This window comes from Microcaecilia unicolor, chromosome 12 (assembly GCF_901765095.1).
Source record: "Microcaecilia unicolor chromosome 12, aMicUni1.1, whole genome shotgun sequence".
Taxonomy (NCBI): Eukaryota; Metazoa; Chordata; class Amphibia; order Gymnophiona; family Siphonopidae; genus Microcaecilia; species Microcaecilia unicolor.
Window position 1 is genome coordinate 10,534,547 of NC_044042.1, and position 23,610 is coordinate 10,558,156.

General features: G+C 46.4%; 1 protein-coding gene across 3 annotated transcripts in view; it reads right to left on the minus strand.

Annotated features, from left to right (window-relative positions):
* Window positions 1-1,267: 1,267 nt before the first annotated feature.
* KCND3 (potassium voltage-gated channel subfamily D member 3) overlaps window positions 1,268-23,610 on the minus strand; it is a 328,170-nt gene continuing 305,827 nt past the window's right edge. Inside the window, exons 5-8 of one of the 3 annotated variants that reach the window (XM_030221905.1) lie at window positions 17,965-18,057; window positions 8,992-9,048; window positions 6,314-6,561; window positions 1,268-1,813 (exon numbers count right to left, since the gene is read on the minus strand). In XM_030221905.1, the coding sequence (XP_030077765.1) occupies window positions 1,612-1,813; window positions 6,314-6,561; window positions 8,992-9,048; window positions 17,965-18,057 (600 nt within the window). In that variant the 3' untranslated portion in view covers window positions 1,268-1,611. The remainder of the gene's footprint in view (window positions 1,814-6,313; window positions 6,562-8,991; window positions 9,049-17,964; window positions 18,058-23,610) is intronic. The other 2 variants (XM_030221906.1, XM_030221907.1) reach the window with 2 other exon arrangements.

Genomic DNA, 23,610 nt, shown 5'->3' on the forward strand with positions numbered 1-23,610 from the left:
TCTCGCTTGATGGAAAAAATCAAGATGTTGAATTTTTAACCCAACTAGAGCATGTTAGACTTGACCTCAATCTAAAGGGCTTCTTCCCTAATCCTCACCCCATTTTGATTTGAAGACCTACATACTTACGTTTTCATCCCAATAGATATTAAAAAGGGGGAAAACTCATTTGTACAAGTGGGCCTATAGTGCAGCTTCTCAGCTAAAGGGACGAGCTAAGCATTGCTCAGCACCGTCAAGTCATTCATTTCCAAAGCAGTGAGCAGAAAAGACAGTCAATCCAAGGTCGGCCTTTTAACCAGACCTCCTCTCTAGCGTCTTCCGAGATGATTAGCTTTAGCAAAGCCTGGTGTCAAACACAAATCCAAACATTAACCTGGCTATTGCAATATTTACAATGGGCTGAGCCTCAGGCACATCCCCTAAACAGCAAAAAAGCATGGGGTACAAGATGATAAACTACATTCAAATGCATTTATGAATGCCTGGTGAAACGGATTTTTTTTTCTTTTCATGGTAGTTTGCTTTTACCATTGAATGCTTTACAAGATAAAAACACTGTTTTCCCTTTCCTACATATACATTGTTTTTTTTTTTTTTCAAATACAGAACTGATAAGTCCACAAATGTTGCTTACAAATAACTGTAAAAACAGAAAGCAGAAATCAGTGTGGGGACTATAACTACCAAAAAGCCAGATCATAATTTTTTTTACACAATTATGTTTTCACAGAGACAATAATCAGAAGACAAAAAAAAAGAATACACCATATGCACTGTTTTTGATGTAAAAAATTTTCTAAACAAAAATAATACCATCAATGAAAGGAACTTCTTTGTTTCCTGTTTATTTATGTGGCCAGTTGCTATTGTGTGCCAGATCAGTAAACTGCTAGGAACATATTATGAAAGTCATTATCTCAGTTATCGTCTTTTCAGTACTATCACACACACAAAAAAAATAGAATTCTGTGACAATGACTTCTTAATTGTTTTTTTTTTTCTAACCTTTTCTCACTACAAAAAATAATAATAATAAAAGAAAACTAAAAAAACAAAAACCCCAAAAAGCAAAAAATATAGTAATGGTGGATTTTGGTTGCTTAAAGATTCTCTTCCATGGAGAAATTTTTCACAAAAGCCATTGCTTGTCACCTATTTTATTTTTATTATATATATATTTTTTGTCATTTCTTCATGAATAAATATTATCCATTAAAATCCTTTTAAAAAGGTGCTTTAGACACAGTGTTATCAAATCGCTTCATCTGATATCCTTGTCGTCACCAAGCCTCTTCTTTCTGGCATTCCAGAAATATATGACTTTCTTTTTATTTCAAGAATTTGTTTTATTTTTCACATGTTCCCTTGGCAAAAAAAATCTCTATCTTGTCTTTTTCCTTTTGTTCCAAACCGCTGAAGTGTTGAGTAAGATCCAGGAAGACGATGCTATTTTCTCCCTCTTTCGCCTGTTCCCATCACGGTGTGCCACTCTCTCTTGTCCTTTCAGGCCACAACTGTTTTCTCAGTGACCAAAAAAAGAAACAGTGACGAGGATTCAGGAGGCTCCCGAGCAACTGTCGGTTCGGCGGCTCACAAGCGACGGGGTCTTTATAATGCGGAAACTTTAACCACGTTGCTGCTGGTGGTGTTAATGTTTGTTGCCTGGCCTAGCGACTCTACAGGCCTGTTACTGTCCTCCTCTGGTGTGGGTGCTGGCGACGTAGGGATACTGATTATTGCCGTTGTTATCTGAGAAGCTTTGCAATTTGGTCTCAGCCCATCGTCCGACTTCAGGTTTAGACTGGAACGACTGGAAGACAGAGGAGGATTGTGTTATAGAGAAGGTTATAGAGCATGGGTTTCCCAGCCTGTCCTAGAGGCAGAACCTACTTGATTTGCTTTTACCGGAACTATAGTGCTTGCAAATCTGTCTCCCCGGACCCTACAGAGTTCAGATCTAGTCCTGATGATTTTGCCCACCCCGACATGCGGCACATTCTCTTGTCTGTTCATATTTCATGTTAAGGCTGCTTGTACATGAAAACAGTTATTGAAGGATACTTGTTTGACAATACTTTCTACTACTACTATAAATCACTTTTATAGCGCTACCAGTCGTACGCAGCGCTTTACAATTGAACATCAAGTCTTGATAGCTCATTATGCCTTTTATTTGCATTTGGACCAAGAGCTAAAGGTGTGAGCTTTTGAAAAGGGACCTGACTTTTCAGTTTGTAATACTTAAAGATCAATACCTTAAAAGCTTGTTGATCCCCAATGAACGCATGCTTGTTAACACCATCGTATCTTTAGCTCTTTACGCACTGGAAGTCCCTACACCAAGTCACTTATCAAGAATGGTGGAACTTCTTGTTTCAAACTTATAAATATGAAACATACCTTGCAAAGAAATCTTTTCGTTTTACTCTGTATAGGGAAAAATGGCTTCCTCTTGTATCTTACTTTAATGATGTAAAGTGATGATTATCAAACTTGGTGTATCTTGTGGTATGTGCATGCTTCATGTTCTGGTGTAAAATTATTATTATTTTTTTTTCTCTCCCCACTCTCCTCTTCCTCCTTCTTAATTTTAACTATGATGGTGTTCTCTTTCACGATTGTGAGCTCCTAGTTCGCCTTGTACTGTACTTTGTTACTTGTTGTCAAGCCATGAGCTCTTATTTTAATGTTCTATTGAAAAGCAATAAAAGAAATTAAACAGAAAAGGGACCTGAGTATTCTCAAAAGCCAATGAACTACAATACTTTTCTTCTTGGTTTAGATTCTTGGTTTTCTTCATCTCTGATACAATGAGTAGAGCATTACGATAAAAAGTAGGAATGTGCAGACAAAAATGTTCATTTTGTTTAGATTTCTGTGTCAGTTACATTTTTTTGTTTGTTTCAAGGACAAATGTCAACAATGGTCACTTTATTGCGCAATAGGACACCTCTTGACAGATAGACTGAACATCCCTTGTACAAAGTAAATCAACACTTTAGAAACAGAAACACTCATCTCTCTTGTTATCTTGTTGTGCTTCACCTGTGCTACATGTGCTCTCTCATCATCATCTCATTTGTCCACTTCCCTTCCTTCTCACTGTTGACTGTTTGCAGTAGGTGAATTCTTTATGCACTGTCTTGCACTTGCATGATAACTTTTGCAGTTGGATCTAGACTTGGGGAGGGTGGGAAAACATTGTCCTAGCACCATGGCTGGCTCAAGGGCAGCTGATACCCTAGCCAAACCCGGGATGTCTCAAGGCCTTACCTCCCACCCTGTAGTCAAGCATCTCTCCTTCCATTCCATCCCCCCTGGAGTACAGCATCTCCCTTCCTCTCCCTACTTCTCCTATGGCCAGCATCTCCTCCAGGAATCCAGCATCACCCCTTCCCTTCTGTAACTCCCCAGTGACCAGCATCTTTCCTTCCCCTAAATCCCCCTCCAAATGGCTAGCATCTCATTTCTCTTTCCTTATCCCTATCCCATGTGCAACATATTTTCCCCTTCTCTCTTGCTTCTGGACTACTGTTGAGCCTGACCTATTTCCACCTAGTCTGGACTCAAGCTTAAAGATAACAAGCACTGTACAGACTTGTAAGCACTGGCCCACAGTTGAGCACCACCATGTCCCTCCCCCCTCTGATAAGAAGTCTGCATGAGTACTTGAGCTTACAGGCTCACTTTCGGGCTCATTTTCAAAACACTTAGACTTACAACGTGCCATAGGTTATACATGACTTTGTAAGTCTAAGTGCTTTGAAAATACACCTCTTAGTCTTGTTTAAGCTTCAGGCTGGATTAAGGTGGGAGAAGGTAGGGGGCAGCAGCAGCAGGACCAGCAGGGGAATTCACCAGAGCTATACCTTTGTGCCACCCTAGGTAAACATTTGGTCTGCTTAGTACAGGACCAGCCCTGCCTTCCACTTACCTTATTGAAAATAACATTGATCCAGTAGGACTGAGTTCATTTTTAGTAGGGTCAAATATATCCATGTTTGTACACCAATACATATACCATCAGTGCTATTGAAAATGAATGAATAGAGCTAATATGTTTGTTAAACATGGTAATTATTGTTAATGAGTTTGATATTACAGGCCAGATAATGTGAGAAGGAAAAACCTCCAGAAACCAGGAATAGCCTCTTGAAACCATTTGTGATCACTCATGGCAAGACCTATCGTGATGATGAACCCCCTTCTGTCTAAATTTATTTCAATTTGATGTCAAGCATTGGTTAAGCCTAGAGCAAACTTAGAATTATAATTCTCTCTGAATCAGGGGCGTAGCCAGATGGCTAATTTCGAGTGGGCCTGAACCCAAGGTGGGTGGGCATGGAATTGCCCCCCCCCCCCCCGGCCACCCTCCTGTTTGCTCCTCTCTCCACTCCTTCCTGCCCACAAACCCCAAATATTAAATACTTGAGCTGGCGGGGATCATCAAACCCGGCAGCACTTGCCTCAAACTGATGCTGTTGCTGGCAGGCCATGCATGCTCAGTGCTTTTGAATATGCAAAAACTGAGCATGTGCAGAAGGGCCAATCTCAGCGTCAGCTCAAGGCAAGTGCTGCTGGCTGACATTTGGAAGAGCGCTGGCTGCCCAAGGAGAGAAAATCTTCAGCTGGCAAGGTTTGGGGATCCCCACCAACCACAGCAAGAGTGTCACAATTTTGGGTGGGCCTGAGTACAAAGTGGGTGGGCCCCGGCCCACCCAGGCCCACCTGTGGCTACGCCACTGCTCTGAATGTAACTGATGGTGCTTAACATCAAATTAAAATAAATAAATAAAAGACACCATCCTTCCTAGATACCCGTTTTTATATTTCCTTCTCTCCTTCCATCTACTGGCATCCCCTTGATGCCAAAGCAGGACCCCCCCCCCCCCCCCGTATTCTGCCATAGGATCTTGCTTCCGAGGGTCTGGCAGAGTTTTGCCACTCTGTGACGTTTTCACTTATATATGCATATTTAACTCAAACAACATCCCTTATATAATCCCAATCCCAGTATTTGAAAAACACACAGTTGCCTCGTGCATCTTCTGAAGGGACTAGGCAAAAGGGACGACATTATTGCAAATATTATTATCTTAGTCAAACAATAACGATAAAATAACTAGCTCAGGGTTGAGAAACAATGACAAAGCCAGACCAAAATTGCCTTGTATTATATTTACTAGACCGGCTGGAACAATATTTCTTCTCTCTCCCACTATGGATCCGATCCATGCTCATCCCTTCCCCATTCTATAGATAGAAGACTCTCGTTCCTTTACTCTGTATTCACACAATGTTTTCCATAGATAAGGTTAAGCCCACTTCATTAGAATTTTATCTCTTTTTCAAGGCCTCCATTCTCATGCCCCTTTATCTTTTTTTCGCAGAAATCCTAAGGACTTGGCAGCTGTGAACATCTCTATTAGATCTGCATCCTATAATTAATTACCCACAGAAAATGATAGGTTTTCTCTTCTAGGCATCTGCAAGCTATTGGATCCCATGAATTTTTTTTTTCTTTAAAGTTTTTTTTCTAGTCCAATTGCTCCTTTTTTCAACATATTTCTAATTCAAAGGGAACAATTCTGGCTTTAAGTCAACATGGTTTCCATAAGTAAAGTGTACTTTGCCTGCTTACATTGGGGGGGGGGGGGGGGGAGGGCAAAGGATAAAGCAGTGGGGCAAGAGAAATCAATTCAGCTTTAGAACCTGCAACATTTAGGGGTAAGACACTGCCCCCAACCCCCGCCCACCCCAAACCACACCTCTGGTGGCTTCATATGGGAAGGTAACAGGTGAAATGGATTTTTTAATATTTTTAAATAAATTGATAAGATGATCATGTGCCTCCTGCATCATTGGAGTGATTTACACAAACAGGTGAAAACTCCATCTTTCTGGGCCGGTTGAGGAGCTGTGGATTATGCCTGGAGGGAAAGTAGGCTTTCTCAAGGTTCCTTCTGTCTCTAGCGGAGTGAAGCAGAAGACACTGCACTGGATAATATCATGACCCCAGACTGGATAAGATCACTGCAAGAACCTGAGCAAACTTCTCTCATGGAAGTGTCTAGTTTTCAGGCTGTCCTGAATGAACATTCATTCATTCATGCTTATTTGTATACATTTGGCCTGACACATGGTTAATCTGCACATCTTGGTGACCAGAAAACTAGATCTAACGGCTGATTGTTGCCTACTTCTGCCCTAATATAGTCTTAATTTACCATCAGGTGTGAACAAATTTGCAATGTAGTATAGTTGAATCCCAAGCCCATGATCGTCAAGAGAAGATATGACCCAGGTTTACCTGGTGGTGAGAGAAGGCTGCTCACTGCATTGGATATGAAGAGTGCTTAATTCTTGCATACTTCTCAGGCGGGTGGCTGGTACATTGGAGTTGGGGAGGTGGGTGGTTTTCTTGTTACGGCGTGCACAGCATGACGTGGTCAGCCCGGCGTGGCTCGACAGAGATGGGCTTCGCGAGCAGGGATAGTTCTGCATTGAGCTCTCCATACAGTTCTGTTCATACAGCTGCTCGTCAATAAACTCATGGTTCTGTCAAGAGCACAGAAGTGGGTTACCCTCTCTTTCAAATGTCCTTTCATTTTTCTTTACCAAGAATCAGACTGCCTTAGTCAGGTGACCAAAACTGTCCACAAAATCAGTGCCTGTATGAAGTGGATGATTTAAAGAGCTTGTTCCTCCTTCAAATAAACTACTGTAATTTATCACCTACGTTTGTCAGTGTTTAAATACTACTCGCCCAAAATAACGCATCTAAAGAGAAAGTGCGTCAGTAGCCAAGGCCTGGCAGCCTGTCATTACTTTCAAAGTTCTCCACCTCAAACAACACACGGTGGATGTGTTATTAAACGTTGCTACTGCAGCCTGCACTCTGCTGGCGTCTCTGGCACTTTCTGCCTTCGCATTTCAGCTTTAGATTAAGTCTCAGGAATTTTCAATGGCTGCAACTCTACATCTTGATGGGATTCCCAATATAACGGACCCCCTGCTTGCTCTATTTAGAAAACATTGCAGGGTTTTTGGACACCCCTGCTTTGCACTTTGCTGAGGTTCTCACTCTGTTCTCTATTTCATTTTTTTTTCACTCTCCCATCCCCTGAAACCTCTCAGGGTGTCTGTGGCTGGTCAAATTTTCAGACAGGACCCTGTTAGGGTCAGTGGCCCACTAAGAAAAAATTTTAATGCAATTTTTTAAACAGAGATTATAATGCATTCTATAATAGAAATATAGATCTGAGGCTCAATGGTCTATTATAAACTATTTCATTACCAATTTATGTGGTTAGCTATGTTAAAAAAGAATGTTTTATTGCACAAAGGAGGGGTTGCAAACCTTAGAAAATCTGATCCATTAATAATTTGCCACAAATTTCTCTGAACAATGTTTCTAATGTGTGTTGCCACAGCTGCACAATCTCAACTCCACTCCCAAAAGATGTCTGTGTAGTACATCTGTATAACACCACGTTACTTTGCACTTTGAGGGCTCATTGATGAAGGCAAAGACCAACAGGACTATCCAAGGACTCCAAGTCATTGGGAATAGACTAAGCCAAGTCCTGGTTTTATCCCCGCTACAGGTTGAGTCTTGACATTCTGAAAAACAGAATTACCAGTTTCTGTGCATAGCTGGACAAACCTGGATTCTTCCCCGATGACATATCGTGGAGCTATTTGGTTAACCACATGGAGGCAGAACAAGAGAATTGCCTAGGTAGGGGGTGATAGGGAACTTTCCCCCGGACCGTTGAGTTACAGAGCAGCTTTGCTGCTAAGTGCATGGAAGTCTGCTTAACATTGCCAGAGCCGGTGGTGAGAGGCGGGACTGGTGGTTGGGAGGCGGGGATAGTGCTGGGCAGACTTATACGGTCTGTGCCAGAGCTGGTGGTGGGAGGCGGGGCTGGTGGTTGGGAGGCAGGGATAGTGCTGGGCAGACTTATACGGTCTGTGCCAGAGCTGGTGGTGGGAGGCGGGGCTGGTGGTTGGGAGGCGGGGATAGTGCTGGGCAGACTTATACGGTCTGTGCCAGAGCCGGTGGTGGGAGGTGGGGCTGGTGGTTGGGAGGCAGGGATAGTGCTGGGCAGACTTATATGGTCTGTGCCACAGCCGGTGGTGGGAGGTGGGGCTGGTGGTTGGGAGGCAGGGATAGTGCTGGGCAGACTTATATGGTCTGTGCCACAGCCGGTGGTGGGAGGTGGGGCTGGTGGTTGGGAGGCAGGGATAGTGCTGGGCAGACTTATACGGTCTGTGCCAGAGCTGGTGGCGGGAGGCGGGGCTGGTGGTTGGGAGGCGGGGATAGTGCTGGGCAGACTTACACGGTCTGTGCCAGAGCCGGTGGTGGGAGGTGGGGCAGGTGGTTGGGAAGCGGGGATAGTGCTGGGCAGACTTATACGGTCTGTGCCAGAGCCGGTGGTGGGAGGCGGGGCAGGTGGTTGGGAGGCGGGGATAGTGCTGGGCAGACTTATAGGGTCTGTGCTTTGAAGAGCACAGGTACAAATCAAAGTAGGGTATACACAAAAAGTAGCACATATGAGTTATCTTGTTGGGCAGACTGGATGGACCGTGCAGGTCTTTTTCTGCCCTCATCTACTATGTTACTAATGATAAAATTCCATGATAGGGAACTTGCATTAGTATAACAAGCACCACGAGACATAAGAACAGTTGTGAATAAGGTAACCCAGAACTGCAGAATACGTAAAAGCACTTCATCCTTCTTGGCATGATAAGCAAAAGATTCACAAAAAGGCAAAGCAAAGCAAGCAAAGAGCTTTTCTGTAGGTAGGGCATCAAGGCATCAGACCAAGTCATCACCCAAGAAAATACACTGATGAAGAGAAGGAATGGCATGCACAAATCCCCGTGAGCGGCAGATGCAGCAGCCAGAGACAGCATCCTGCATCATGACAGCCCAGACGGGTCATACAGAATAGATAAAATGTATTGAATAAAACAGAATACCTTATTGGTAGAGGATCGCACAGATAACAGAGGATCATCCACAAGATAGGACAATCCCTACAGGACAACATGCCAACAAAAGATAAAAACACAATTCATTGTACATTCCAGCATTCCATATCTCAGTCCCAGCATTCCACTTTGAACATGCAAGTTTTAAGGGCAATGCAACCTTCACTTATGCCTCAACTAAACTGCAGTGTCCTCAGAAAACTGCAAACTCCATGACCATGAAAATTTAGAAAATTAGGTTTAATTTAAGGCAAAGTAGAGAATCAATCAAAATGGCATCTTACTGTCTTTCTATTGGGTGAATATGTCTTTTACACTGGTTACATTGCAGCATCTGTTTCTTTAAAAAAAAAAGCTCCTCCGATAGGCTGCCCAAGCAAGATTGATTAGGCATCCTAAAATTTTAGAAGCAATATAACAGGAATGCAAAACCTGTTAATTATGACCACAATATACTGATCTCTTCACAGCCCTTGAAGGGGACAGTGAACCAGACCTTGCACAATGGATAGAACCTAGTGTGGCCAAATTGGAGGTGAATACTAAATTCCAGAAGGAGCCTCTGCTGTAGCACCTAGCCAAGACTCGTCACTGGTAGGATTGATGTTATAGAAAAATAGAAAATAACGGCCGATAAAGACCATATGGCCCATTTAGTCTGCCCCTTCACATCATCCACGATCTTTTCCTCCACCTAAGAGATTCCAAGTGCCTGTCCCACACTTTCCTGAATTCAGATAGTCCCTCTTCTTCACCACCTCCTCCTGGAGGTCGTTCCACATTCCACCACCCTTTCTGTAAAGAAGTATTTCCTTAGATTACTTCTGAGTCTGTTCCCTTTTCATCCTATGCCCTCTTGTATAAAAAGAGAACCCTAGCTTCCTCTCCAGCAGTGTTGCCAGATGGAAAAAATTGTTCATGCCCAAAACCAGCCCCAAACTGCACAAAGTCAATTTGCATATGAATGACATCATTAACAAATATTAATGAGTCAATTTGCATATGAATGACATCATTAATAAATATTAATGAGGTTATTTGCATACAAATGCCATCATTGAGCCCGCCTCCACTGGCCGCGGGAAAACTGAGCCAGCCCGCGGCCGATGGCCGTGGGAAAAACGCGGCGGGCGATAAAACCGCCGACAGGGCAAGAAAAAGCCACCCAAAATCCCGCAACCCGAAAAAGCTGCAGCAGGTCGCGGAAAGGAGCCCAATTGGGCGGGAAACCCGCAGCCCTGGCAACACTGGTTTATGCAGCCATAGGTCCACTAGAAGGCAGGTCTAATTGAACTGGAATCCCAAATGGGACCAGGAAGAACCTGCCTCGCCCCAAAGAAATAATTCTGATCTTTACAGGTGGGCAATCTTTCTACATATGTGTTGCATACATTATATGCTATACATATGCTTTTGAGTCCTTTAGAAATGGCCTTTCTTAGGACTAGGATGCTCCACTGATTATCTTGGTGAGCCAATAAAGAAGGGGACCCTCTGAAGTTCTGTCTTTGTTTACTTGAAATTTCCTCTCTGCAACTGCAGTTACCTTAACTGAGAGGAAGGGGACAATCGGGGGTCAGCCGTCGATGGCCAGAGTTTTGTCCCCTGTGCAGCAGGGGAGAGGAGGCAGATTTGGACCCTTTTACTAAAGTGCAGTAAATTTTTTTCAAAACTTAACGCGTGGTAAGTGCAAAAGCTGTGAAGTAATTGTTGTGTCCAGCAGTTATTACTACCACACACTGAGACTGTTTGAATTAGCATGCATGTGGAGGAGTAGCCTACTGGTTAGTGCAGTGGACTTTGATCCTGGGGAACGATTCCCACTTCAGCTCCTTGTGACTCTGGGCTAGGGTTACCATATGTCCGGATTTACCTGGACATGTCCTCTTTTTGAGGACATGTCCGGGCAACCGGGCGGGTTTTGCCAATCTGCCCATTTGTCCGGATTTCAGAAATCCGGACAAACGGGCAGATTGCTAGCTTCCCCTCCCCTGCTACTGCCCTGGTGGTCTAGTGACCTCTTCCACCTTCGGGGCAGGAAAGAGCCCCCTCTTTCCTGCCGGGAGCGCTACCCTGCATGCATCCTTCCTGTTCCTGATCTCAGCGCCGATTCAAAATGGCCACCGAAGTGATCTTGCAAGGCTTCAACTCTCGGCGGCCATTTTGAATCGGCGTTGAGATCACGAACAGGAAGGATGCATGCAGGGCAGCGCTCCGGGCAGGAAAGAGGGGGCTCTTTCCTGCCCGAAGAGGTCACTAGGACCACCAGGGCAGTAGTAAGGTAAGAGGAGGGGGGTGACGGGGAGGGCGAGTGATGGGGTGTGTGACAAGGGGGAGGGGAAAATGTGACAGGGGGCGGAGCGAGGCCGTGGAAGGGGCAGGGTGGGCATGAAAGGGGGTGGGATGTGAAAGGGGGCGGGACATGTGTCCTCCTTTTGGGGGGACAAAATTTGGTAACCCTATAAATGGGGGCCTGCGCTAGCATCAGCGCGTGTTTTTGATGCGTGCTGAGGCCCCCTTTTACCTCAGCAGGTAAAAGGCAGTCTTTTATTCCCATAAAGAAATGGCCATGTGGTAAATGAAAAAAAAGGGGGGGGGAGTAGCGTGATCAACAAGACTCTTCCAAGAAACCCAGGAGACGTAATGATGGAGTAAAGGTCTTTAATTCATATTAAAAAAGGACTCGACACGGCACCATGTTTCGGCAAAGTGCCTGCATCAGGAGTCTGTAACGTGGTGAAGTGCAATGGAAATATGCTAAACGAGGATAACAGAGGATCGAGTCTTTAGAAAGACTGGTGATACTGCTACACCATTGAAAATCATAGTGGGAGCTAGTGGAACTCTTGAGTAACACTATGCCAACTAGACGCTGAGGAAGCGCCAACAGGGCATCATTACGTCTCCTGGGTTTCTTGGAAGAGTCTTGTTGATCACACTACTCCTCCCCCTTTTTTGACTTTGTCCTGTTCGTAGCAGATCTTATTTCTCCACCTTGGTGACTTTTCATGCAGTAAGTGAACCACTTAGCGCTCGGCCATTTTGGGGGCTCCTGCATTAACCTGGCAGTGCACAGCACTGCCCGATTACCGCTGGGTAAGCACCAGCAGTGGTGTTCCTAGGGGGGCTGACACTCGGGGCGGATCGCCGATGCGCCCCCCCCAGATGCAGCGCCCCCAGGTGCAACGCGACCCCCCCCCAGCAAAACGCGACTATCCCCCCTCCCCTTACTCTGCTATCCCAATCCCTGGTGGTCTAGAGGTACCTCTTCGGGGCAGGAAAGAGCCCCCTCTTTTCTGCCCAGAGCTGCTAGCTGCCCTGCATCCTCCTGTCCTGTGGTGAGTCCGGCTCTCGGCATTTCAAAATGGCCGCCGAGAGTTGAAGCAGCCTCGCAAGACTTCAACTCTCGGCGGCCATTTTGAAACGCCGAGAGCCGGACTCACCACAGGACAGGAGGATGCAGGGCAGCTAGCAGCTCTGGGCAGGAAAGAGGGGGCTCTTTCCTGCCCCGAAGAGGTACCTCTAGACCACCAGGGATTGGGATAGCAGAGTAAAGGGAGGGGAGGGGGAGGAGAGATGACAGGGGGGAGGTGAGGGCATGGAAGGGGCGGGACAGGGGACGAGAAAGGGGCAGCTCCCCCCGGTGCATCTTTACCTGCTGGGGGGGGGGGGGGTGGCGGCGCGTGCCTGTCAGCAACGCTCGTTTCTTGCTCCCTCTGCCTCGTTACAGGAAATAAACCGTTCCGGGGCCAGAGGGAGCAGAGAACGAGAGTTGCCAACACTCGCGCGGCACCCCCCCCCCCCCCCCCCCAGCGGCGTGCACCCGGGGCGGACCGCCCCCACCCCCTTAGTACGCCACTGAGCACCAGCACTATAAAAATAGAAAATATTTTTGTAGCACCGGAAATGGCATGCGCTGGGAAATACCGCCGGGCTCCAGCAGTAGTTCCGGATTGGTGTGTGGCAAGCCCAGGGGCGTAGCCAGACCTCGTGGTGGGAGAGGGCCAGAGCCCGAAGTGGGGGGTACATTTTGGTCTGCTGCCCCGCCGTTTCCCACCCACCGCCGCAGCAAATACCTTGGCTGGTGAGGGTCCCCAACCCCTGCCAGCTGAAGCGTTGTCTAGCGCCAGTCTCTGGCGCTGCGCTGCCACATTGCCTGCCCTGCTGTGTCTTCCCCTCACGTTCTGCATGCTCCTAGTGTGCAGGATGTGAGGGGAAGACAAAGGGCAGGCAATGTGGAGGTGCGGCGCTAGAGACCGGCGCTGGACAGTGCTTCCGCTGGTGGGGGTTGGGGACCTCCACCAGCAAAATCAGGGGCCCACAGGAAATTTGAGGGGGCCAATGCCCCTGTGGCCCCATGTAGTTATGTCACTGGGCAAGCCTGTTGACGTGCGCCAACCCTTTAGTAAAAGGTCCCCTCACTGTGTAAGTGACAACACTTGGTAAGTACTGCATGCTAACCGCAGTGTCCAGTCCACACCCAGTTCCCACCGCCTAACAAAGCATGCAGTTAAAGTGCCAGTTTGCATGCACTGTCATGCCACAGTGATAACAGTTACCTAACAGTGCGCATTAATTTGTGCTTGGGGTGGGGGGCAATTCTCAAAAGACCGCCTAAAGTTGGGTGTTGGGATGCTGCATGCCGAGCACAGATTCTATAATGACAATCGCTGTCCTAGAATACTAGTGGAAGTCTGCAGTCTACATGCCGAGCACTTACGCTAATTCAACGGCTGGTGAAAATACTTGCGCCTAACTGTAGACGAATGAATGCAGGATTTTCCAACCCACATGCACAACTGCAAGACATGCTCCCAACCCTCTCTGCTGCTCCCAGGACCACACCCCCTTGCAGGTGCACGCTCTGGAATTTGTGTGCACAATTTATAGACTATGGACAGTTACGTGCATAACTGCTAATTACTGCTCATAAATGCCAATTAGCCAATAATTGATCATTAATGTCAAATAGAATCTCATTAGCTTATTAAGTTCTATGTAAAAACTGACTATTCTAGCAATTGGTAAGAGTGGTACTTTTTGCTACTGCGCAACTTTAGAGAATTAGAGATAACTGTTTAACACACTTTTAGAAAAAGACGCCTACTTTTCGCATACCTTTAGTCAATCTGGATTAAACTGGTAAATCTGGATGCAAAACTGCAAAGCTCTTCAAAGAACTTGTAGTGGAGCTGTGAAGGTTGACCAGCCCCACCACTGAGGCTTTTTGAAGACGAACGAATGAAAGTTGGCTACTTTTGAACAATGTTGCGCAGAATGGAAAATGTTCAACTCCTTGTTAACACATTTGCCATAGGTTCCAAAGTGAACAGCTTCACATACTTAGTCAGGGCCGTTGAGAGACTGGGCCGGGCCCGGGGCACTGCCCCCCACCCCCAAGGTCATCGTCGTCGCCCCCCTCCACCCACCCCCCTCCGTCCACCACCGGGCCGGGCCCCCCTGAATCCAAATCATAACGCCTCACCTCGACCTCGCTCCGTGTGCGGCATTCTGCAGATCACCTCCCTTCGGGCCTTCCCTCCCTGTGTCCCGCCCTCGTGCAAGTTATGTCAGACGAGGGCGGGACACAGGGAAGGAAGGCCCGAAAGGAGGCGATCTGCAGACTGCAGCTGCTGCGCTTCTTTCACACGGAGCGAGGTCGAGGTGAGGCGCTATGATTTGAATTCAGGGGGGCCAGGCCCGGTGGTGGACGGAGGGGGGCGGGTGCAGGGGACTGCAGTGCTGGGCCTCCCTTGGAGGCCCGGGCCTGGGGGAATTTTGTCCCCCCCCCCCCCCCCCCTCAGCGACCCTGTACTTAGTGACTTTGAGCAGGATGTCAAGGCATGTGTGTTTCAAGAGCATTTGGAACTGACACCTAGCCTATTACTCACTCCTTTTCAATTCTGGGATCAAAAAATTCTCTCTCAGTTCTGCTGATGAGCAAATCATAGAATTGGAGAGTGAAAACTACTCGTTTTGAGGAATGGTTAAAAGTGAAAGACAAGTCCACAAATTCACTTTTTGCTCTGGCACTAAATTTTTTGGCATCACAAAATGTTTTTAATATCCTGATTTCCATATGCTAATCACTAAAGCAACTTTTTCACGATTGCAAACTTTCAACCAGCCTCAGCTGCAGAAAGCGTAATAACATTTGGGTATTCTTTGGTGAAGTGGAAGGTTGCATGCCCTCAAAAACCTGTTTGTAGATTATCATTACATTATTTGTTTCATTCCGTTTGTGGCATTAGGAATTGACTCTTCAAATGTTAGAGAAAGAAAAGTTCAGCAAGTCCTTTTGCTGATGATCCCACAGCAGTGTGGGTACTAGACATCCCCATCTGGGTGCTGTCTCTCCCTTGGCCCAACAGGATATCGAAAGATTAGCTTTCAAGTAATTTACACAGGTGAAAAGTTGGTGCAGTCTGCATCAGTACAGACAGCTTGAAACCTGTCACATGCATTTTGAAAGTATGAGGAAATATTTTGGAAGGAGTATCACAAGCCAAAAACGATGATAGTACTGCATTGGAAATCTAAACTGATTTCAAAGTGGGAAGATGACTCAAATGAAGTGTAGACAGATATTCTCTGGACTGAAAAGCCTACTCTGTCGTGCAAGGCCATTGAGAGACTAGGCCGGGCCCGGGGAAAGGCTGCCCCGCCTCCCCACCCCCGCCGCTGAAGTCCGCGGTCTCACCTGCCTGCCTCCACGGCTCCGGGCCCCCTGCATTCAAGGCGGCAGTCGCAGATCGCCTCTCTTGTGGCCTTCCCTCCCTGTGTCTCGCCCTTGTCTGATGTAACTTCCGGTTTCCGTGAGGGCGGGATACAGGGAGGGAAGGCCAGACAGGAGGCGATCTGTGACTGCCGCTTCGAATGCAGGGGGCCCGGACCGAGGAGGCAGGCAGGTGAGACCGGGGACTGCAGTGCCGGTGGCCTGACCCCGGCGCTGGTCTCCCCTTGGAGGCCCGGGGAATTTTGCCCCCCTTCCTCCCCTTCTCGGCGGCCCTGCTGTCGTGGTTCGTATCATTGATGAGCTTTCACGGGGAGATTATTGCGTTAAAGAGATAAAGTTATTCGGAGCGATCCTACTTACTATGCGTGTCCATTTTGGGTCTGAGACCTTACTGCCAGCCATTGACCTAGCGGTAAAGTCTCATGCGGTAACCGGGCGGTAATGACCTACGTGTGTCAAATGCCACTTGGTGCGTATCCGAGACATGCGTCTGAAAATAAAAATTCTTTTTCGGATGCGCGCCAAAAATGAAATTACTGTGGTAGCTGGGCGGTAACCCAATTTTGGCGCACATTGGGCGCACGTAGATGCTTACACGACTTAGTAAAAAGGCCCCTTAAACAGTCAGAAATGGCTCCTGATCAGGTAAATTCACTTGTTTGTGGCTAACCACTCATTTTCAGCCCCACTTAACCGGCTAGCGCAGCTGAAACTGTCCGGTTAGCGCCCAACTGAAAACCGGCTATTTTTGGGAGCATTTCAAGGGCGGAGTCAGCACTAAACCAGTCAAGGTCTTGCTTAAATAGGACCACATAAAAGTCAGTCCTACCTTTATGTGGTAACCCATAGCTGGTTAAGTGCTGAATATCGCACTTAATGGTCTTTTTACTATGTCATGGTAAAAAGTGGCCTGCGGTAGTGTGGGCGTGTGTTTTTGGCGTGGAACTAGCCGCGCCCTGCTACTTATTGCCTGAGTCCTTACCACCACCCATTGAACTAGCGGTAAGGGCTCACACGCTAGATGCGCAGTACTCATGCAGCACACGCCAATGTGGTCACGCTGCCGATTACTGCTAGGAACGCGCCCCCCCCCCCCCCCCACTGTAGAAAATAGAAAAAATATTTTTGAATGCAGGAAACAGCGCGCGACAACTTCGACATTATTGCCGGTTGAACGCGCTAACTGGGTGGTAAGGTCAATTTGGCACGTGATACACACACGGTAACCCTACTGCCGCTTTGTAAAAGGGACCCTTAATCAGCTGTGGCTTATTGAGCTCTGTAAACCCAGAAATTCAATGCTAACGTCCAGATGTGGCCCGGCATTGAATTTCTGGGCGTAGCGCTACCAGCCGAATATCGACCCTTTTACATTTTTCTTCAGGTTGCAAAAATAACCAGAGTTTGAAATGAAAATCAAAACAGCTCAGAATGCCGGGTTCTTTCACCCATCCCCAATGGAATTCTCTTTATTTATGGATCGGATAACCTGGCTAATTTGGGGAGAATCAATAAAAGCCACGAAAGCGCAGTGCAGGTCGTCAGCATAGTGTTTACCTGGCTGAATTAACGACTGTGCTAAATTCACAGAAAGCCTAACAGTTGAAGAGTTCAATTTCCATCTGCCCCTCCTCCAACATTTGGTCATGATGTCATAACGTCAAATCACTGAAAGCCGTGGGGAAGATAGTCAGAAAAGGGATTCGAATATAAGTGGCAGCACTTTGAGCTGCTGCTGATGGCGTTGCGACCATGTTCAGTTCTCATGGGAAGAACAGAGCACGCTCAGGGTGCTGGTGTCAGAAGCTCAAAGTGCTGTCGCTGACTGACCCCCCCCCCCCCCACCCTCTTCTGACTCGGGCCGAGCTCCACGTTTCTTCAGCTGGCAGAGCTTGGGGATCCCCACCAGCTTCAGGAATGGTGCGCCTGGCTGCTGGGTGGGCCTGAGACAAAAGTGGAGGGGCCTGAGCCGGCCTAGGCTCACCCACGGCTACGCCCCTGGCCTTGCAAACTGAAACAAGCAAGCTGGTCTTTTTGCAAAACAAAAAGAACACGTCTTGCAACCACGACCCGTCATCAGGTCTTAGCACATATATCAATAACTGTCGATCATAATGGGGTGGGGTGGAAGTCATAAAGCAGCTGTAAGGAGTTATGGTTACTTCCAACAGCAGATAAAGAGGAGGCAAGGACAGGTCAGTTGCCCAGCTGCTGATGTTACTTACGGTCGTTTTTTCCAGGCAGTGCAGCAGATGGTGGTGTTGGCTTTCTATTAAAGAAGTTGATTTCCTGATGTGCTGTTCCTCTTCTGTGCATCCCTGCATGCAAACACAAACTAGACATCAAATCACTGGTCTATTTGCTCTTCTGGAGGTCGCAAAAAGGACAGCTGGATGAATGGTGGGTGACAGTTGCCGTCCCAGGTGTCCCACTTGCCCAGGGCGTGGTGAGTGACTAGGTGGGGGGGGGGGGGGGGGGCAGGAGGTGCATGTTGCCTTCACAACTGAGTCGACTGATGTGTACGTTGGGGTTCAAATAGACAAAGCTTGAGAATTAACAGCTAGGTTTGCCATCTCGCTCCCAGTTCAACTGAACAAGCTCATTCAGTCGAGGTTTTGCCTCATTGCATGCTTGGAGCTGTAGTTCTGATTTTCTTAGGGAATTCAATGAAAAAATCAAAAGTAGAAAACCATGAGTGCAATGAGGCAAAGCCAAGACTGGAGCAGCTTGTTTGGTTCACCTGGGGGTCCGGAGAATTCTCAACAACGGAAGAGGTGAAATAAGAAAGCTTTGTCTGCCTGACCCCTGACTTAACACACTGGTCAGCTCAGTCCTGAAGGCAGGCAACCTCCAGGACACCACATTATCACTCTTCATGTCTGGCAGGTAGGACTGATAAAAGCCAGCTGGAACGGGCGCAGGGGGACCGGTGTCCAGTCAACCTATGGTGAGGTAGCAAACCAATCTGCACCAACCAATCTGTGTGAAAAGGCCAGATGTAGGGGGTGCACAGCCCACAAAAAGTTTTGTTAGCATTCGTTTTTGCTTGTTTTTCACCCAGTTATCTTTTTTGCACACATTGACCCTCTGATTGTGTAAAGGTCTCCAAAAATTGTGCGCTCAAATTTAGGCACATTTCTGATTTGCACACACAATTTAATTGAATAACAAGCCAATTAGTGCCAATAACCTCCTTTTTAACAAGCAATTATTGGCACTAATTAAATTTAATTGGGACCAACGTGCATAAAGGGGATCCTTTTACTAAGGTGCACTGAAAAATGACCTGCGCCAGTGTAGCTGCGTGTTTTGGATGTGAGCAGATCCATTTTTCAGCGCGCCTGTAAAAAATGGCTTTTTTAAAAAAACTGAAAATGGACGTGCAGCAAAATAAAAATTGGCGCGTGTCCATTTTGGGTCTGAGATCTTACCACCACCCATTCACTTAGCGATAAGGTCTTGTGTGTTAACCGGGATGTAATGGTCAATGCATGTACAATGCCGCGTGTTGGAAAATAAAAATGATTTTCCGGAGTGCGTAGTGGATGCACGTAAAAAATGAAATTACCACCAGGGCCACAAGGTAGCCAGGTGATAATTCCAAATTGACGTGCATTGGGCACGCGTAGGAGCCTACGCGGCTTAGTAAAAAGGCACCAAATTTAGGTGTGGTATCCGCACCTAAAATTTATAAGCAGTCCAAAAAAAGGGGTGCGGAAATGGGAGGGTTATGGGGCGTTTCAGAGTGGAATAGGGGCATAGCTTTGAGTTACACGTTGTGATATCCCCCTTCTCACTCAGGGTGACCTGGTTCTCAATATGCAGATCATATGCAAATTAGTGTGCTACCCCTTCTCGCTCAGGGTGACCTGGTTCCCACTAAGCAAATTAAACAGGTCTCACCAACTGCATATTTCTCAGGCAACTCTTTATTCCAGCCCCTGGGCACACTTCTTCTAGCTTAATACTTTAGACTTTCATAGATCTTCACACTGAGCCTCCCCATACAGATACATGGGCTCAGTACTACACCAATACTTTGGGGACTCTCAACCCCAGGCTTTGCAGCCTGCTTCTCTCAGTACTTTGGACACACAGTCCCCCCTTTGAACCCACAGTTCTGGACACACAGTCTTTTCTTCTCTGGACACACAGTCCCCTCTTTGAACACACAGTTCCGGACACACAGTCTTTTCTTCTTTGGACACACAGTCCCTCCACTGATCATACAGTTCCTATAAATACTGAGGACACACAGTCAAACACTAATGCTTTAGGGATTTCTTACCCCAGGATTTTTAGCCTGCTGATCTCCTTTGGACACCCAGTCCACCCCAAGTCCATAAGGTTAGCCAGCATCTTTCAGGGGCTCTCTCTTCTTCTGCTGCTAGCTCACTTCCCTTCCTTTCACAACTCAGGTGGGGTATAAAGTGGTTAATTAGCAACACAGGACCCAGCCCGTAACCGCCTGCACCTGTGGCCCTCCCAGGGCTCTCCCCGGTCCTAGCGACCTCCTTCTTCTAGCCCCTCTAGTGGCCCACACCGTATAGGACAACCTCTTACTTATCACAGCGTGTAATTACAGAATAAGGGTGCTCTGCACGTAAATTTAGGTGTGGATATTTGCACCACATTTTTGTTGGAGAAAAGGCAGCTGAGGGGAGATATGATAGAGGTCTATAAAATAATGAGTGGAGTTCAACGGGTAGATGTGAAGCGTCTGTTCACGCTTTCAAAAAATACTAGGACTAGGGGGCATGCGATGAAGCTACAATGTAGTAAATTTAAAACGAATCGGAGAAACCTTTTCTTCACTCAACGTGTAACTAAACTCTGGAATTCGTTGCCAGAGAATGTGATAAAGGCGGTTAGCTTAGCGGAGTTTTAAAAAGGTTTGGACGGCTTCCTAAAGGAAAAGTCCATAGACCGTTATTAAATGGACTTGGGGAAAATCCACTATTTCTGGGATAAGCAGTATAAAATGTTTTGTACATTTTTTGGGATCTTGCCGGGAATTTGTGACCTGGATTGGCCACTGTTGGAAACAGGATGCTGGGCTCGATGGAGCTTTGGTCTTTCTCAGTATGGCAATACTTATGTACTTATGTTGGTACAAATGGCCACGCCTAAATTTACACACGACTCTCCTTAAGTGTGCTTTCTATAAACTGCGCCAAACTTTAGGCACGGCTTATAGAATACCACTTAAGCGTTTTGTTCAGTGCAGAATTTTTAGGCGCCATTTATAGAATTTACCTCTCCGTGTGAAAGCGCTGCAGGCAGCAGGGCATCAGATTGCCTCCCTTCGGCCCTCCTTTCCTCCCTGTGTCCTGCCCTCGCGGAAGTTACATCAGACGAGGGCGGGACACAGGGAGGGAAGGAGGGCAGAAGGGAGGCAATCTGCTGCCCTGCTGCGCTTTCACACGGAGGTGAGAGGCGCTGTGATTTCAATGCAGGGGGCCCGACCCGGTGGCAGACGGTCGACGGAGGGCAGGTGGGACTGTGGCGCCGGGCCCGGGGAATTTTGCCCTCTCGGCAGCTATGGGAATTTGCAGTCCTATTACTGCCATCTGAAATTAGCACTACAGGTCCCAAAATGCACTAGAAAATGTTACAAAGCCAGGAGTGGCCTAATGTGTCTTTACAGGAACTGGTTCACTCAAAAGCTCCAGATTCACATTAATCATTTCGTGGTACTTCACAAAAAGGTGTGAGAGTCACTGAGATGTTGTTACTCCATGACTTTCCAAACCTCTCCTGGAGACCCCACAGCCACTTGGGTTTTCAGGGTATCCACAATGAATATGCATGAGCAAATCTGCATAGAATGGAGACCCAGTAGATTCATATCTATCACATGTATATTCATTGGCTTCCACTAAAGGAACGCATCACTTTTAAAGTATGCACACTAGTCCACAAAATCATTCACGGCGAAGCCCCAGCCTACATGTCTGAGTTAATCGACTTACCACCCAGAAACGCTAAAAGATCATCCCGAACCTTCCTAAACCTCCACTTCCCCAACTGCAAAGGCGTGAAATACAAAGCACTACATGCATCTACCTTTTCTCACATGAGCACGCAGTATTGGAATACACTGCCACGCAAATTAAGAACAATCAACGATCAAGCTTCCTTCCGCAGATCATTGAAGACCCATCTTTTCGAAAAAATTTACGGAAAGGACCAAAACACATAAAGTCCACACCTACTGTTCACGAATGCACCACACATTCACCTCTGAACTCTCATTCCTGTAACATCACATCATTCTTACCTTCAATCACAGAAAGATATATATCATATGTTCTTATGCCTTTTTATCGCCCTCTAAGCTCCCATTGTTTCCTACCAATGTTTCAATGTTTGTGCTCCATTGTTACTCTCCCAAGGACACTCCAATTGTTTCGCATAATTATGCAAAATGTAATCCATAACCAATCTGTAACAAATTGTATTTCCAATATCTAACCCATATTGTAAGCCACACTGAAGCCGCAAAAAGGTGGGAAAATGTGGGATACAAATGCAATAAATAAAATAAAAATAAAATAAATTGTGATATTCTGAAAATCTGACTGACTGTGGGGTCCCTTGGGCAGGGTTACGAAGCCCAGTGTTACGCACTTCCTGCCAATGGTGACCACAATTCCAGGCCATATAATGTTAGATCAGTAAAGCTTGAGTTAGGAACAGATGCAATTAAATATTTAGGGGCCCTTTTACTAAGCCATGTAAGTGCCTACGTGTGCCCAACGCGTGCCAAAATGGAGTTACCACATGGCTACCTTCTTGTGGTAATTTCATTTTTGCCGCACATCCGATACGCGTGGCTAATTTTTATTTTCTGCCACGCATATCGGACGTGCGTCAAGTGGCATTTGACACGCGTAGGTCATTACCGCCCGGTTACCGCGTAAGACTTTACCACTAGGTCATTGGCTGGTGATAAGGTCTCAGACCCAAAATGGACATGTGGCAATTTTAATTTTGCCACATGTCCATTTTCAGCAAAAATAAAAAAGGCCTTTTTTTTACAGGCGCGCTGAAAAATGATTCTGCGCGGGCCCAAAAGCCACGCCTACACTACAGCAGGCCATTTTTCAGTGCACTTTAGTAAAAGGACCCCTTAGTGATTTAAGCTAAATAATTGAAATATGGAGGGAAAAGATAAGGGCAAGGATTAGATGGGATAGGCAGGAGTAGTGGGAGGTGGGATGAGGTAAAAATGAATGCCATGAGTTTATTTGAGAAGAGGGCTTATTTCCTTAACTGCTAGACTGAAGAAATGAGTTTTCAATAGACTTCAGAATTAAAAATAATCATCGGTGCATTTGATGGTTTTAGGTAAGGGGTTCCAAATTTTAGTGTTGATATGAAAGTTAGCAGTATCTTTAGATGTTAGATTGGAATCATGCTAACTGAGATTTAGGAAATCAATGAAAACCATACTTCAGAAAGTTTGTCTGTGTAGTGACAGGGAGAGAGAGAGAGAGAGAGAGAGAGAGAAAGAGAGAGAGAGAGAGAGAGAGAGAGAAAGAGAGAGAGAAAGAGAGAGAGAGAGAGAGAGAGAGAGAGAAAGAGAGAGAGAAAGAGAGAGAGAGAGAGAGAGAAAGAGAGAGAGAGAGAGTGTGTGTATGTGTGAAATCCAAACTGAGGCAGTCATGGCTTGTAGCACATTATAAATTGTAATTATAGAAATTAAAAATGGAACTGGGAATAAACAAACCAGAACTATGTTAATAAGCATCTAGCACTCATTATTCATTTTCTGATAATTTTTGCAAATATGTCCTATTCCTAAAACTGTCTTCTGATTCAGTTCCCTGAATGAGTCTGTAAATCTATGGCTGTTTCTAGCATCTCTC